At 40.1% G+C, this 16,291-nt stretch overlaps 1 protein-coding gene across 1 annotated transcript; it reads left to right on the plus strand.

Annotated features, from left to right (window-relative positions):
- Nucleotides 1-2,533: 2,533 nt before the first annotated feature.
- LOC311048690 (apoptosis-associated speck-like protein containing a CARD) lies at nucleotides 2,534-6,339 on the plus strand (the record flags this gene model as incomplete). The annotated part of the gene is made up of 5 exons (XM_084061952.1): nucleotides 2,534-2,543; nucleotides 3,218-3,310; nucleotides 4,878-4,910; nucleotides 5,115-5,369; nucleotides 5,486-6,339. The coding sequence occupies 5 exons, from the start codon at nucleotides 2,534-2,536 to the stop codon at nucleotides 5,503-5,505; spliced, it is 411 nt and encodes a 136-aa protein (XP_083918078.1). The 3' UTR covers nucleotides 5,506-6,339.
- Nucleotides 6,340-16,291: the final 9,952 nt, after the last annotated feature.

Below are 16,291 nucleotides of genomic sequence, written 5' to 3' on the forward strand. Positions count from 1 at the left end.
GTTGTTACCAGTGAATACTTCTTATTGCATTATGTGTGTAAAATCACCAGCAGCTTAAAAAATAATAGTTTTACATTTAGATTTTGACACAATTTTCAAGCTGGCTGCCATTGAAAACTCAGGGACAAATCAGAACCTTTTCAGTGAGGAAGTGTGACTTTACCAGAGGTGAAAAGGTGTTATAACTTTAGATTAGGCAGTCCTCTTCTCTGCCACCAGGTGTAGCATTACATTTTTTTCAATATATTATACAATTCAAAGGGTTCTAACAGCAACTTCTCTCTCCCTCCCTCTCTCCCTCTCTCCCTCTCCCTCTCCCTCTCTCTCTCTCTCTCTCTCTCTCTCTCTGAATGATCAACATAAATTTCAACATGAACTAGCCTGTAAGTATCAATCCTCTTCTACTTCATGTCCTTCAATGTGTTTACAGATTTACTACAAGTTTTAACAATAGCAGAACACAAACTGAATGCTTGTTACCAGTGAATACTTCTTATTGCATTCTGTGTGTGGAGAGCTTGTTTTCTCCATACTGGAAAATCACCAGCAGCTTAAAAAGTAATAGTTTTACATACATAATTGACACTTAACAATTTCAAGCTGGCTGCCATTAGAAACTCAGGGACAAATCAAAACCTTTTCAGTGAGGAAGTGTGACTTTACCAGCGGTGAAAAGGTGTTATAACTTTAGATTAGGCAGTCCTCCTATCTGCCCCAATGTGTAGCAATACACTTTTGTCAATATATTATACAATTCAAAGGGTTCTGACTGTAAATTCTCTCTCTCTCTCTCTCTCTCTCTCTCTCTCTCTCTCTCTCTCTCTCTCTCTCTCTCTCTCTCTCTGAATGATCAACATAAATTTCAACATGAACTAGATGGTAAGAATCAATCCTCTTCTACTTCATGTCCTTCAATGTGTTTACAGATTTACTAGTTTTAACAATAGCAGAACACAAACTGAATGGTTGTTACCAGTGAATACTTCTTATTGCATTCTGTGTGTAGAGAGCTTGTTCTCTCCATACTGGAAAATCACCAGTAAATTGAAAAGTAATAGTTTTACATACAGAATTGACACAAACAATTTCAAGCTGGCTGCCATTTTAAACTCAGGGACAATTCAGAATCTGTTCAGTGAGGAAGTGTGACTTTTACCAGCGGTAGGTCGACTTTATGCCGTCAAGCGAGGGTTAAGGGACAGATCAAAAGATTCAATGTAACGTGTGCAAAAGTCTAGTGGAATATTTCAATGATGAACATTTCAATCCCACTCTAATATTATAACAATATATTTAAAAAAAATACATAGTAAGTATTTGACGCATCATTGCCACAAACAGACCTATAGCCTACACAGGTCTAAAAATCGCATCACACGTCACAGACTATTACTGGAACACATTAGGTGAGTCAATCTATGAAAAAAATTGCACTTAACCTCCAAAAAATGTCCAAAAGGTTTTTCAATGGATTCTGGTAGTATTGGGCATGCTAAATAACATAATAAAAGTGTACCAAAATATACTCCCCAGAAAGCCACCATTTTCAAGATGGCGTCCCAGATGGCTGTGGGGAGCTTAAAATGTCTATATCTCAAATGGAAAAAAAATGTTGTAAAGGATTTTTCAACTGATTCTGGTACCTCCGGACATGCTTAAGAACATACTACAAATTTAGGAAAATATGCCTTCCGGAAAGGCGTCATTTCCATGATGGCGTTCGAAATGGCAGCCGGCCAAGCTTAAAATGGCTATTTATCTCAATAGAACAAATATATACGAAGGATTTTTCACTTGATTCTGGTACCTCTAGACATGCTTATGAACATGCTAAACATCTAGGAAAGGCTTCATTTCCGGAAAGGCTTCATTTTCAAGATGCCGTCCAAAATATCTACAAGCTCACCTAGCCCTTTATCTGGGCATGTCTGACCTGACACTGTGACCAGCTGCCTCTCAATCAATCTGCAATCAAGGCAGCACTATCTAAGCCTCATCCAGCATTATGGCTCATCTACAACCATTGTGTTCAATGGCTCTGAGGATGGGCCATCCATTAAAGACAACAGGCATCAAAGAAGAGGAAACAGTATTCACAGTAACAGTATGGATGCCCTGAACTGGGGGTGGAACGTGCAGGACAACATATTTGTCCCACTCACGTCAACAATGAACGTTGCTCCAGACAGTCTCTTGAAGGTCATTGTAACTGTTCCACTGCCTGCAAGACACTCTGCTGCTCTTGCAGAAAATATGGACTACCTTGTACTACTGTCTGTGGACCCTGTCAACTTCAGAAATGTGACAATCCACATAACAAGTTTCTTCCAGAGGAGTCTGAGGATGATGATGAATGAAGACCACAATAAATGTGGCATGTATTGCGTTCAACACCAAAACCACCTTTCTAGATTGAATAGTAACCAATCCAGGTACCAGAATCAAGTGGCCAGCTGCCATTTTGAACGCCATCTGGAAATGATGCCTTTCCAGAAGGTATTTTTTCCTAAATTTGTAGTATATGTTCTTAAACATGTTCAGAGGTACCAGAATCAGTTGAAAAATCCTTTGCAACATTTTTTCCATTTGAGATACTAGAGGGTTGGGGCGCTGTGCGCCCCTTCCCCCTATATGCTGCACGGGGCTTTGTGGTTGGTGGACCCCCTCACGGACCCCCTGGGAGTGTTGGGAGCCGCGCAAAACATCGTGGACCCCATATAGATCCACCGGCTTGCTCCCTGTGGCTTTTGTTTTTTCATGAAGCTGCTTGCTTGTTTCTGGCGCTTGTTTTTCTCCAACCTGGCATGAACCTGGCATACTGACTGACATCACTGACGAATCCTTGGTATCTTTACTTCCGGGTTCCATAATGGTGACATCACTGTCGAATCCTTGGTATCATGATCATAGCCTTTGAACGTGTCTGTGTTTACCAGCTGCGTCACCACTACACGCTGTTTTTTTTGTTTTCTTTTTGGATTGTGGACAGCTTATTTTTCCCCGCTACGCACTGGAGGTCAAAACAACAATTATCGCGGCGCAATCCCAGCTGATCCGAGCGAGAAGGCCTGCGTCAACCGCTCCCCGTCTGAAACAACTTTTAGACAGGCGACTCCCCCCCCCCCTTTTTTTTCTACTCTGTACATAGTGTTTTATATTTGTGATGATATTGAATGTTTGGTGCTATTTTTATTATGTTGATGAATTGAATACCTAGGACCAATAGACAATCAACTGAAGAAGAAAGATGCAGAGCTGAGGATGAAGAAGAAGGGAAGGGATGATGTCACCACTGAAAAAACTCGTCTTGGTGAGATTACTGATTACTTTTATATTTTATACATTTATATGATCTTCTTTATCCAGAGTGATTCAGCAACAGCAGAATAAACACACATTTCTATTAATGAAAATATGGATCAACTCATAGTCATAAGTATAAAAATGTGAACACATCTGAAATGTGAACATCTCTCCATGCTCTAGGATGTGTTTACATTTTTATCCTTTCCTGGTTCTTGGTATGAATGTAATGATCTCTTGTTTAAATAAGTAATGAATTAAGTAAGGACTCAGGGTTGTTGGTAACATTAACCCTATCTTAACACATTGACCGCCAAGTCTGTAGTTCTACGGGCCGACAAATCCAAGTGTTAAGCGCCGATCCCGTAGTACTACGGGCTAGGGTCTTTTTAATGGTCAACGTTAGATTACCCCCTCAGGCACATTGTGGGTTAATCTCTTTCATGTAAATTACATAGAAGTTGAAAAAAAGTGATCTGGACACGTGATCACACAAAACACATTGTTACAAAACACTAAAGCTGCGATATAACGTCAATCAGGGGGTCCGCGATCAAACCATAAATTTAATCCGAGCAGCGAGCGGCTGCCTGTGATCAGTGAGAGGGAAGCACCCGGGGAAAACATGCAGCACCCGCGGGAGGCATGCACGTCGCATGCTTGCGCTCGTAATGTGCAAGAGCATGCTTGTGCAAGAGCATGCTTGTACACGCGCGAGGATGCACTTTTCCTCCCCCCAACACATCAGCCGAGTGATGGTCGTGTCGCTATCTATTTTCACAATATTTATCTGTGGAACCGAGTCAAACAAAATGGGGTCCCCAGTTCAAATATGATTATTTTGGGGGGTCACAGCCTGAAAAGGTTGACAGACAGACAGACAGAGGAGAGGAAGAAGAAGAGAGGGTTAGCTTGTAGATCTGCTATTTTCACAATATTTATCTGTGGAACCTCTCAAACAAAAAGGTGGTCCCCAGTTCAAATATGATTATTTTGGGGGGGTCACAACCTGAAAATGTTGAGAACCACTGCATAGATTATCGAATCATGTCTATTTGGTTGCAAATGTTAGAGACATCTCACTTTGTGTGTGAGAGAAAGAGAAAGAGAGAGAGAGAGAGAGAGAGAGAGAGAGAGAGAGAGAGAGAGAGAGAGAGAGAGAGAGAGAGAGAGAGAGAGAGAGAGAGAGAGAGAGAGAGACACAGACAGACAGACAGACAGACAGACAGACAGACAGACAGACAGACAGACAGAGGAGAGGAAGATGAGAGGGCTAGCTACAAATACAGGGCTGTATTGTACACAATTGGGTTCCAAGTCCAGGCTACTGTAGTGCATACCTTTGCATGATATCACTGTCATAACCAGGAAGTGAGCTTAGTTAGTTGTCAGCAAGCAAGTAGCATGTTATGTTCCAACATGTAATGTAGGATTATATAAACTATAAGACTATTATAACTATATGAGTAGTTCAATAAAGGATTATATATCTGAGTGGACTTCATTACAACTTCCCTGGGTGTGTTACTATAATAAAATGAACAAATATCACACTTTTCTCTCAAATGCCTCAGGTGTGGAACAACCTCAGATCACCATGACACCAGGTAAGATCTTTACTTGTCTCTGACCTTTATATTTGACCCTGACTGAATCAAGAACTACAACAAAATGAAATTGACAATGATTGTCTTGTTTTTCTCCCCTCAGTCATCTGGGCCATTAAACTTTAAGTGCAGTTCACCTCTACCTTTGGGAGGCAAGAAAGCAGAATTCAAATAACATAATAGTCTGACTTTTTATTTTAACAGAGAAGAAAGTAGACTTCATGAAGAAGAACAGGACTGAGCTCATTCAACGTGTCACAGAGGTCCTGGGTGTACTCGATGAGCTTCTTCGTGAAGGCGTTCTGTCAAAGGAGACGTATAACGAAATCAGGGCAGAGAGGACCAGTGAGAATCAAGTGAGAATGTTGCATGACATTATGGATCGAAAAGGAAGAAAAGCCATGTCAGCGTTCTACGATGCTCTGCAGAAGTGTGACAAGTATCTTGTTGAAGACCTGAGTAAGAGCCAATAACTAACGATACATTAAAATATATTTTTTTCAAGTCTGTTGGAGTTTTGTGTGACATGTTCTGTTTTTTGTTTTGTTTTTTCTAGATGAAGTCTAGATGACTAGATGAAGGAGGTCATCATTGACTGCAGGAGAAACGGAGGTGAAAACGCTCCTGTGAATCGCCGGAGAAACGGTGGAGAGAGGCCAGTTTTAAACTGTAGGAGTCCATCTGTCAGAAAGACCTTCTGACTCCTTGTTAGAACTATTCATTCTCACTCATCCACAGTATAAATCATTTGGTTTAAACATTGAATAATCTGATCAAATCTAGAAATATGGTATTTTGATCATGTTTTTAATTATTATCTTAATATGTTGGGTTCCAGTCTATGTTCTTGTCATGGGTTGAGGACATTTTCATTATTTTGGGGATGTTGTGGTTAATCTCTGGCAGCCATTTTGGATTTTCTTATTTGTATTTTTTTTGCCTTGCATTTTTGTTTTATTTCCCCGCCTCCTTGTTACCCACCACACCTGAGTGTTGTGTAAGAGTCTCTGATTGGTTGATTGAATACTTTATTAACAACAGTTAAAAGTACAGATAGCACAGTCAAAAGTTATGCTAAAAGGAAAACACAAAAAGTCCCCGGGGGCTTGTTTCCATTGTGGTCCATTGTACCCAATTAATCAGCAATACATACATAGTGTGAGAGGTTGAGGAGGCTGTTGGTTGAAGGCTCCATGGACACAGATCCACACATACTCAGCTTCCATTAGGCCCAAGAGCTGTCTGGATAGACACATCCACCATTCTACAGACCAGCGGCCCGGCTGAGTTTAGTTAGACAGTAGCTCCATGGGGGCGGGTATTATATGTATTATATGTATTATGTGTATTATGTGTATTATTTGTATTATGTGTGTTTGAAGTGTATTGTTTAAATGCTGTTTCCTGAATAAAAGCTCCTGGCCATTGTCCAGAGGGGAACTACAATGCCGGCCTGACTGTCTGTGACTCCTTCCACCAATGTCTGCAAATCTGTGAATATATATTTTTAAAGCAAACGTTTGTAACTAAAATCTTTAATTCTGGGAGATTCTACAAATGTTTTTTTTTTTTAAACATAATTTATGTTGCTATAATATCAGTGGTTCTCAAACGTTTTCATGTCATGTCATTTGGCCGCATACCGGACCCCCATCTCAAAATGTTTTGTTCCAGGGACCCCCTGAAGCAAAGATTTGGGTTACAATTTTTCTTCAAAATTTTTCAAAAATAGCAGATCTACAAGCTCATAGCGCGGCACTCGGTGCCACGCTATGAGCTTGTAGATCTGCTATTTTTTAATAGCCCAAAGAAATCTTAAAATGACACGGATGCGTTCTCGGTCTTACAGGGTTAAATGTATGGCTCCACAGATCAGCTGTAAATGGACTGATGCCACAGTGCTTTAAAGACAACGTTCCCAGAACAAGGGTTATCTTGGACTGTAGGTAAATGTATATTGAGAGGGCCGGCTCTACAGTGATCAATTCAGAGATGTATTCAAACTACAAGGGGAGAACATGCATTGGTGCCCTCTAGTGGGGATAGAATCACTGTCAGTGAGGAGGAAACCAGGCGCATATTTCAGCGTTTAAACGCAAAAAAAGCCCCTGGTCCCGACCTAATAAGCCCCCTTATTCTGAAGGATTTTGCCACAGAATTGGCCCCTGTCTGGCAGCCCATTTTTCAGCACATTGTTGATAATCCACATACTATACCACAGGCTTGGTTGACCGCTCACATAAAACCACTGCCAAAAAAGCCAAACCCCAAAGAACACAATGATTATAGACCAATAGCACTCACATCTGTTATCATGAAAGCTCTGGAAAAAATTATGGTTCATCATCTCAACAATGCCATATTTAACTCACAGGACCCATTTCAATTCGCTTACAAGCAGGGTCGTAGTACAGAGGATGCAGTTGTCACATTGGTTCACGTCATCTCTAAACATCTTGACAAACCAAAATCCTATGCTAGAGGACTTTTCCTAGATTTTTCTTCTGCTTTCAACACAATACAGCCGGACTTGCTCCTCACTAAAATGGTTCAGTTACACATTAATCCTTTTGTTATTCAGTTTTATCTTAAGTTCCTCACTGACAGAATTCAGTATGTAAAGGTAAACAAGACACTCTCCTCTCCCATCAGGACCAGAGTTGGTGCACCCCAAGGTTGCATTAGCTCTCCTGTATTGTTTACTCTTTACACGGCAGACTGTAACACCTGCGAGTCAAATCAGTTTCTTCTGAAATATTAAGATGACTCTACGCTAATAGCTCTGATGACTGACAGTGATGACCCGAAACAGTACCAGGGCAGCGTTGACCGGCTTGTGGAGTGGTGTGACAAAAATAATCTGATTATCAACACTAAGAAAACTGAGGAAATTATATTTGGCCCTGCTCCCGGTGATAAGACACCACCGGTGACAATCCATGGTTCAGCTATTGAACAAGTCCCATCTTACAAATATCTGGGGGTGATGATAGATGCCACCTTATCATGGTCATCTCATATTGATTATATTTGTAAGAGGATACAGCAGCGTATGTACTCCCTACGCCGACTGAGATCGTTTGGTGCTAGTAGTCAGATCTTGTCTCTTTTCTATACGTCTGTTGTTCAAACTGTGATGTTGTACTGTAGCACGGCCTGGTTTAACAGCCTATCAATGGTATATAAGAACAAACTGTATAGCCAAATTAAGATCTGCGCTAAAATAGTTGGTAGGCCAGTCGAGGCTGTGTTACGTTCCTTTAAAGAGGCCCAGATCAATAGTATGCTTAGACTGGCAAAGAGCATCTCCTCGGACCCCTTACATGTTTTAAATGATGAATATCAACTGTTGCCCTCCGGGAGGCGGTTTAGAGTCCCTAAATATGAGAAAAACAGGCTAAAGAACTCTTTAGTACATCAGTCTGTTCGGCTTTTAAACCAAAGTCGGTAAACCAAAAGGATTTGTTCTACTGTTCTTGTTTCTGTCTGCTTCTGTGATGTATGTCCTGTAATGTACTTTGTGTAATGTATTGTGTATGTCCTGCCTGTATCTTGAGCGGTGACGTCATGGTCACAAAGCAAATTTCGGTGAAAGCTGACAATAAAGTTGTATCGTATCGTAACAACCTTAACCCTTTCAGACCAGGAGAGCATCTGTGTGTCACTTTTTAAGTGGTTCCAACCACTCCTACATTTGACCGTGTGTGTCTGTCCGTCCGTCCGTCTGTCTGTCTGTCTGTTTGTGGACAGCCTCAACATGTTTGTGTCTGGCCTCAACAGCTGCAGCTGATTGCAACACAAAGATCCAACCAGTTACACTTTTGTGTAAATAGCCAAACTACAGGCTCAAAACACGTCACAACGTGATGCGTTTTCAGCTTGTAGTTCAGCTTTTGTTTACGAAGCCTAAAAAAGCCTGACACAGTTTTATTCAAAATGTTACTACGACGCAATTACATCGTTAAATCACAATTATTGCAGCGACAATGAATGGTCAAGTTAAAGGTCATAATGGTGACAGTCCTAAAGAGGTTCCTACTTTGAGCCGTCTTCAGAAGAAACCCCCGTTGGACCGAGGTCTTTCAGCGTGGAGGAATCCCCCCCATGCAGACACATCCATGGATAGAGATCTCCAGATCTACATCTCTAAGGGCATCCTTGGGTTGAGCCTTCCAGCAGCGTCTCCCGTCATCTAATAATATAATAAACATTATTTGTAGCACCTTTCATGACATGAAATGCAGCTCAAAGTGCTTTATAGAGCAAGAAACAGAAAAGGTACAAATTATTTATCAATAAAGCAACAAAGAAAAGCAAAAACGTTAAAAAGAAAGAAAAGGCGCGGCCACCCCTGGTCTTTTTGCTAGTCTTTGGAACGACCAGTAACGACTGATCGGCAAGACCTCAGAGCCCTGGCTAAAAGTGTATGGTTCCAGGAGCTCAGCGAGGTACAGCGAAGATATACTAGCCCGTTTAAAGATTTACAAGCAAATAAAAAGTCAATTCTAAAATTGAGCCAGTGAAGTGAGGCTTGTAGATCGGCTATTCTCACAATATTGTCCTGTAATGTTGAATGTCATGTTTCATGTTATTTGTGGTGTGGACCCCAGGAAGATTAGCTGTTGTTATGCACCAGCTAATGGGATCCTAATAAACTCATAAACTCCTGTCACTATAGGGATGGGCCGATCATTGTTATCATTACAAACACTCACAATAGTTATCACAGAGATTTTAATGTATCCGTCATACACAACCCTACACTAACCCTAACCATACACAACCTAACCATACACTAACCCTAACCCATACACAACCTAACCATACACAACCCTACACTAACCCTAACCCACACACAACCTAACCATACACAACCCTACACTAACCCTAACCCATACACAACCTAACCATACACAACCTAACCATACACAACCCTACACTAACCCTAACCCATACACAACCTAACCATACACAACCCTACACTAACCCTAACCCATACACAACCTACCCATACACAACCCTTCACTAACCCTAACCCATACACAACCTAACCATACACAACCTAACCATACACAACCATAAACTAACCCTAACCCATACAAAAGGATGAATTAGCTTTTAGTTGAGTCAAATCCAGCACCACTTAAACCCTCTATACTTGATAAAACAGACCTGTAAACCCTCTATACTTGATAAAACAGACCTGTAAACCCTCTATACTTGATAAAACAGACCTGTAAACCCTCTATACCAGGGGTCTTCAACGTTTTCAGGCCAAGGACCCCCTAGCTGAGAGAGAGATGAAGCAGGGACCCCTATACTCTATATTGTATAAAATTGTGTTTCAGATTCAACTTTTTCTGTTTACGTGTTCTGCTCTTTTTTCCCTCTACACCTATAGACTCCGGGCAAAAGGCGTGGCCAAGCTAAAGCAAAGCAAAGCAAAGTTTGTTGTTTACCCAGGGTGTCGGACTAAGCACGAAGCTTGTTTCCAGCCGGACCCTGCATGGAAGCCTTGCTCAAGGGCTATTCAGCGGTGATTCATGATTGATGTGATGAATTGGGGAATCGAACTAGGGACCTTCCGGTATCAAGGCCGCCCCTCTAACCACTAGGCCACCGCTGCAAGCTTAGGCTGAAGTAGTTCCGGTGGCCATATTAAGGGAGCTCCATAACAACAGCTCGTATCAACAACATTGACAGTTACCCACGAGTCACGACGTGTCCTGAACTACAGCGAATTTATTGGTAAAGGACAGAAGATGGACCTGGCAATGCGTGACAGAGAGTTACCATACAGAGAGAAGCTGAATGCAGACGCAAAGGCACGCTACCTGCGATCAGTGTTGCCATGTTTTGCGAGAGAAATAAGCAACCAGGTCTATGAAAACAAGCCCAAAAGAAGTGGCTTAGATACATCGACTACTTGAAAATAGCCGATCTACAAGCTCACGTGAGCTTGTACATAGGTTATTAAAAAAAACTCTTGCAATAAAATAAAGAATATTTGGAATATTTTTTAAAACATTCTAACAACACAAATGCTCCCTGGCACAAAACATTTTCATGAAAAGATTTGAGAACCACTGGTTTAATTTTTTTTGTTTTTTTTAAAAAGCCTAAATAATCAAGCACCTAAATAAGCCTAAATAAGCAAGTACCTAAATAAGCCTAAATAAGCAAGTACACTTTATAAATAAGCCATACAAAACTACTAATTTTACAAGCAACTTCACAGAAAAAGAAGCCCAAAGTCGCTTATAATAAGCCGACATGGCAACGCTGATGCTGATCCTCTCGCCTCCAACAGATGTTTACATGTTTGATTGTGTGCTGTCATGCTCGTTTGAGCTTATATGTGTTTGGGAATGTTGTTGAAGGTTATGTTATTTGGTCAGCTGACACCCAAGCCATACTACATTTATTTGATATCTCCGACGTCTTAACTCTTGCTGACAGACAGACAGCTGTTTACTCAGCCACCGTGACCGTGAGCCTGCACCCACGTTACACTACGTTTCTCAGACTGGACACATAGAGAAACACAATTTAGCTGATAGCTCAATCTCATTGTATTTAAGATACCCATGCCAAGCCGTTTCTTTGATATCTCGACATCTGATCTCCAACAGCTTTTCCTCCAGGTTGGAAATGTGTGCAATTTAACTTTTTTAATTTAACGTCTGAAACCTTGGCATTGCATCCGATAATGCAGCACTGTCGTACCATTGCTAAATTAGAGCAACAGACAAGTTAGAGATAGATAATAATGTACACCGTCTACTTGCTGGACAACAAACACAGGACTACAGACTACACTACACTACTCTACACTTGTGGCAGCTGTCAATCTACTCCCTCAACATGGCGGCGGAAGTGGCACGATTTAAGGGCGTGGCGACCATGTTACGTCGCTATGCCCGGAGTCCATACCTCTTTGCCAAAAATAGCCGATCTACAAGCTCACAACGCCTCGCAGCGCGAGGCATTGTGAGCTTGTAGATCGGCTATTTTTGGTAAAAGTTCTCTTCAGAAAAGAGATGCTAAGGTTCAAGTGGTTAAAAATAGCAGATCTACAAGCTCACAACGTGTTGCAACACGTTGTGAGCTTGTAGATCTGCTAGGTTTTTTTGGCGAAGCTTGAGCTTGTAGATCGGCTGATAGATTTTTGCCGAAAGTTCCCCCCAGAAAAGGGATGCTGGGGGTTTAAGGGGTTAACAAAAGTGGCATTAAGTCTTAAGCTTTTGATTATCTTGGAGAGTTTCATTTATTATCCTATCTATGACATTCTGAACACACCCCAAAAATAGTGTTTGGACTGGAGTTAATTCCATGTTAAAGTCTCAAACATCTCCATAAATGTATACATTATAAAAATAAAGTGTTAATCCCAAAGCCATAGATGTTATCCCACCGTACGGACCCTTTGTGTTCAGTAATATTCCGTATTATTCAATAAATAAACGTTTTAATCTGGTCTGTGACTGAATATCACTGTGTATTCTTCAGTGGGTGTAAGTGGCGCCGTTAGCAGGTGAACGCCAGTATTACACCCCATGTCAATCAGGAAATACAATGACGTTCATCCACAGAGGGGATTAAAACACTTATTTATTAAACTATACTGAATATTAACTGAACACTAACATCCCATATTGTGCCTTTAAGATAATCACTTTATATTTACAATGCATAAATAAATGTAGACGCACGAGCCTTAAACACAGAACTACAAAACACTGTTTGAAGATGTTGCAGCAGGTGAACGCCGGTATTACACTCCATGTAAATCAGGAAATAATACGGCGTTCAGACACACACGAGATTAAAACACTTATTTATTAAACTTTACGTAATATTACGGAACACAACCGACCCGTATGGACGAGTTACATCCATGGCTTTAGGTTTAAACACTTTATGTTGTTATTGTGTTCATTTAAGGAGATTTACCAGCCGTTAAAACTACAAACAAACATCAGAATCGATCACATAAATAAATCCCTGACAGTTTTGATCCGAGGCTAAAGTTTAATATAGAATATAAATAAACACACATGAATCTATGGCAGGGTTAGATCTACAAACCCCCACACAGGGGTTAGATCTACAAACCCTCACAGTGAGTGTGGGTTAAGGTTACACTTTAGTTGTGATCATTTGGAATAATGTGTGTTTGTTGGTTGTAAAAACACTATTATTATGTTTTTGTCCATTCGGTGTCATAATAATTCAATCCTATAAAACAAACAGAAAGCTTGAATAATAATAGTGTTAAATATTGTTGATAAAAACGTGTGATTATGTTCATATAAATCAAACATTACATGTTGCAGCGTGGAGGACGTTCAAACTGTTCAAACATTGTTTGTAACTCTATGGTTCAAACCCGTGGCTCGTGTTCCTGTGTTCACTTTAAACCCGTTCTCACATCCGGTCTGAAGCCCCGCCCACTGGATCCGGTCTGTTGAAGTACAACATGGATAAACGGTTCCGTTTCCGTTTCCGGACCGGATTCATCCGTCAGAGTGAATGGATCACACGCTGCTTTGCTGTCAATCATCAACACTGAGCCTCCTCAGCTGTGTGTGGGGTATCAAGAAGACTCACCTCAAAACCAACTCACCTCAGAGGTAGGAATACTCACCTCGGAAGACTCACCTCAGAGGTAGGAATACTCACCCCCAAGATTTTCGGGGGGTAGGAACACTCACCCCATGACCTGAGAACACTCACCTCGGAAGACTCACCTCAGAGGTAGGAATACTCACCCCAATGTTTAAAAAAAGGTAAAAAGGTAGATCTACCGGCTTGTGAGCTATGATGTTTAATCCATATCTGGATTACTCCATATCTGGATTAAATTCTTTCTTTGAAGGTATAGAATTAATAAAGTGCTTTAAATAGTGCTTTAAATACAAGGTAGATTTCATCAGAAAAGGTAAAAAGGTAGATCTACCGGCTTGTGAGCTTTCCATTTTCACAGAATGCTTTCATAATGTGAGCTTTCCATTTTCACAGAATGCTTTCATAATGATGTTTAATTACATTTAGCTAATTAAAGTGCTTTAAATACAAGGTAGATTTCATCAGAAAAGAAGGTAGATTTCATCAGAAAAGTGAACAAGGAATGCAAATAGCAAATAGCATGGTCATTTGCTATGTGTCTCCAGCTCCACACCTTGCCCCATCCACCTATTAGATATCAAACAATGAATCATTAAGTGGGATATTAGTGTTAAGTGGTCAACCCCCCTCCTCCCCTTCACTCCTGTGCCCCCATCAAACAAACAAACAAACAAAGGTAGGAACCCAGAGAAATGAACATTCCAATGTCAATTTATGTTGTTAAATTACATTTAGCTAAGCATTATTGAACTTTAGTTACTATTAGATATACATTTCACTATTGTAAGCATTATTGAACTTTAGTTACTAATAGATACATTTCACTATAGTAAGCATTATTGAACTTTAGTTACTATTAGATATACATTTCACTATTGTAATATCTAATAAATATCAAATACATCTAATATGTATACAGTGATGTTAGGTTTTTAATTAAGTGAGTCCCGGGACTCACTGGTGGTCATTTGAATGAGTCCCACTAATCTTAGATTAGATGTTGGCCTATTTGACAGTGCAAAAGCATTTGCCTCTGATGCCTATAACATTAACGAGCGTCAACAAGCGTCAGCTGGAAACAGACGCACACACCTGCCTGCTGCAGTGCTCTAATTTGAAAGTGACTGGAGTCTGTCTCATTTCTCTGCAAAAGCCTTTGAATATGATGGAACATGATTACTGTGATTATTGTAAGCTCACATTTCATATCACACACACACCATTACAGTAATAATTTATGCAACTTTCACTAACCCCCCCCCCATAAAAACAAATAATAATACAAAAATATTTTTAATCAAAAAATATTTTTTATCAAAAAATATTTTTTATCAACAAATATTTTTTATCAAAAAATATTTTTTTATCAAAACTTTTTTTTAATATCTGTGAAATATTTTCGCGGACCCCCTGGCTATGCGTCGCGGACCCCACTTTGAGAACCGTGGCATTACACCATTGAGTTTTTCTGGGTGAGTTTTCCTACCCCCGGGGGGAGTATTCCTACCCCTGAGGTGAGTGTTCCGAGGTGAGTCTTCTCAGGTCCTGAGGTGAGTTTACCCACCCCCCGGGGTGACTGTTCCTACCCCCGAGGTGAGTATTCCTTTTTCAGTTGAGGTGAGTTTGTCTTGAGGTGAGTCTTCTTGTATTCGTGTGTGGGAGAGTAGAGATAATATAAACATAACATATACTCTGTTACAAGTAAAAGTACTTTTATTCTCATTATGCTTGAGTAAAAAAATAATAATAATAAAGGGTTTTGGACAGACAATGATATGTGATTCCTCTTATAGCTATTTATGCTTCATACATGTTTGAATCGTGCATATTTAATGAGATAATTTACATATTTGAATAAATAGTCTATTAAAAACAGTATCTATGGTGGAATCAATATGAACTTGTATTATTTAAAGCATTGGTTCTCAAAGTGGGGTCCGGGGACCCCCAGGGGTCCTACCGGAGGTTCCAGGGGGTCCCCAGCTAAATGATTTAATCACTGTAAGCACTTCATCCATATTTTATACTTTTCTATTCAAAAATATCAGATCTACAAGCTCGCAGCGCGGCAGGAAGTGATGCGCTGAGAGCTTGTAGATCTGATATTTTTTAAACATCTCGAAAATGTTTGGAAAATGTTGAATAATGTTGAATTTCTGAACATCTTCTGGGGGTCCCCTGGGGTCCCTGGCACAACATAATTTTTTTCAGATGGGGGTCCGTGGCCAAATGCATAAATTAATGTGGGGGTCCTTGACATGAAACATTTTGAGAAAAACACTGATTAATACTCAGACACATGCAGTGTCTGCTGGTGAACACTAGATGGCGGCCAAACTGCAGTTTTTACTGTCTGTCCATGACCAGTCACTGTGTTAAACACACATTCAAACTACACACATTCAAACTACACACCCCAGCACACAACTTTAAACAATATGCAGTGGGGGTCCATGGGGGGTCCCTGCTTCATCTCTATCTCATCTATAAAACAGGTTAACTTTGACTCACCATGGAGTTGAAACAGTAAAAGTATATTTGAAAGTTTTAAATGCAAATCTGGCACAACATGTTTTATCACACTAATATATAATATTACAATATTATTATGTGTTATAATTAAATAATAACTCACATCTTCACAACATGTTTTATCACACTAATACACTAATATATAATATTACAATATTATTATGTGTTATAATTAAATAATAACTCACATCTTCACAGAAAAGTTGATATGATCACATGTT

This window comes from Gymnoscopelus microlampas (genome assembly GCF_963454915.1).
Source record: "Gymnoscopelus microlampas genome assembly, chromosome: 7".
NCBI classification, from domain to species: Eukaryota; Metazoa; Chordata; class Actinopteri; order Myctophiformes; family Myctophidae; genus Gymnoscopelus; species Gymnoscopelus microlampas.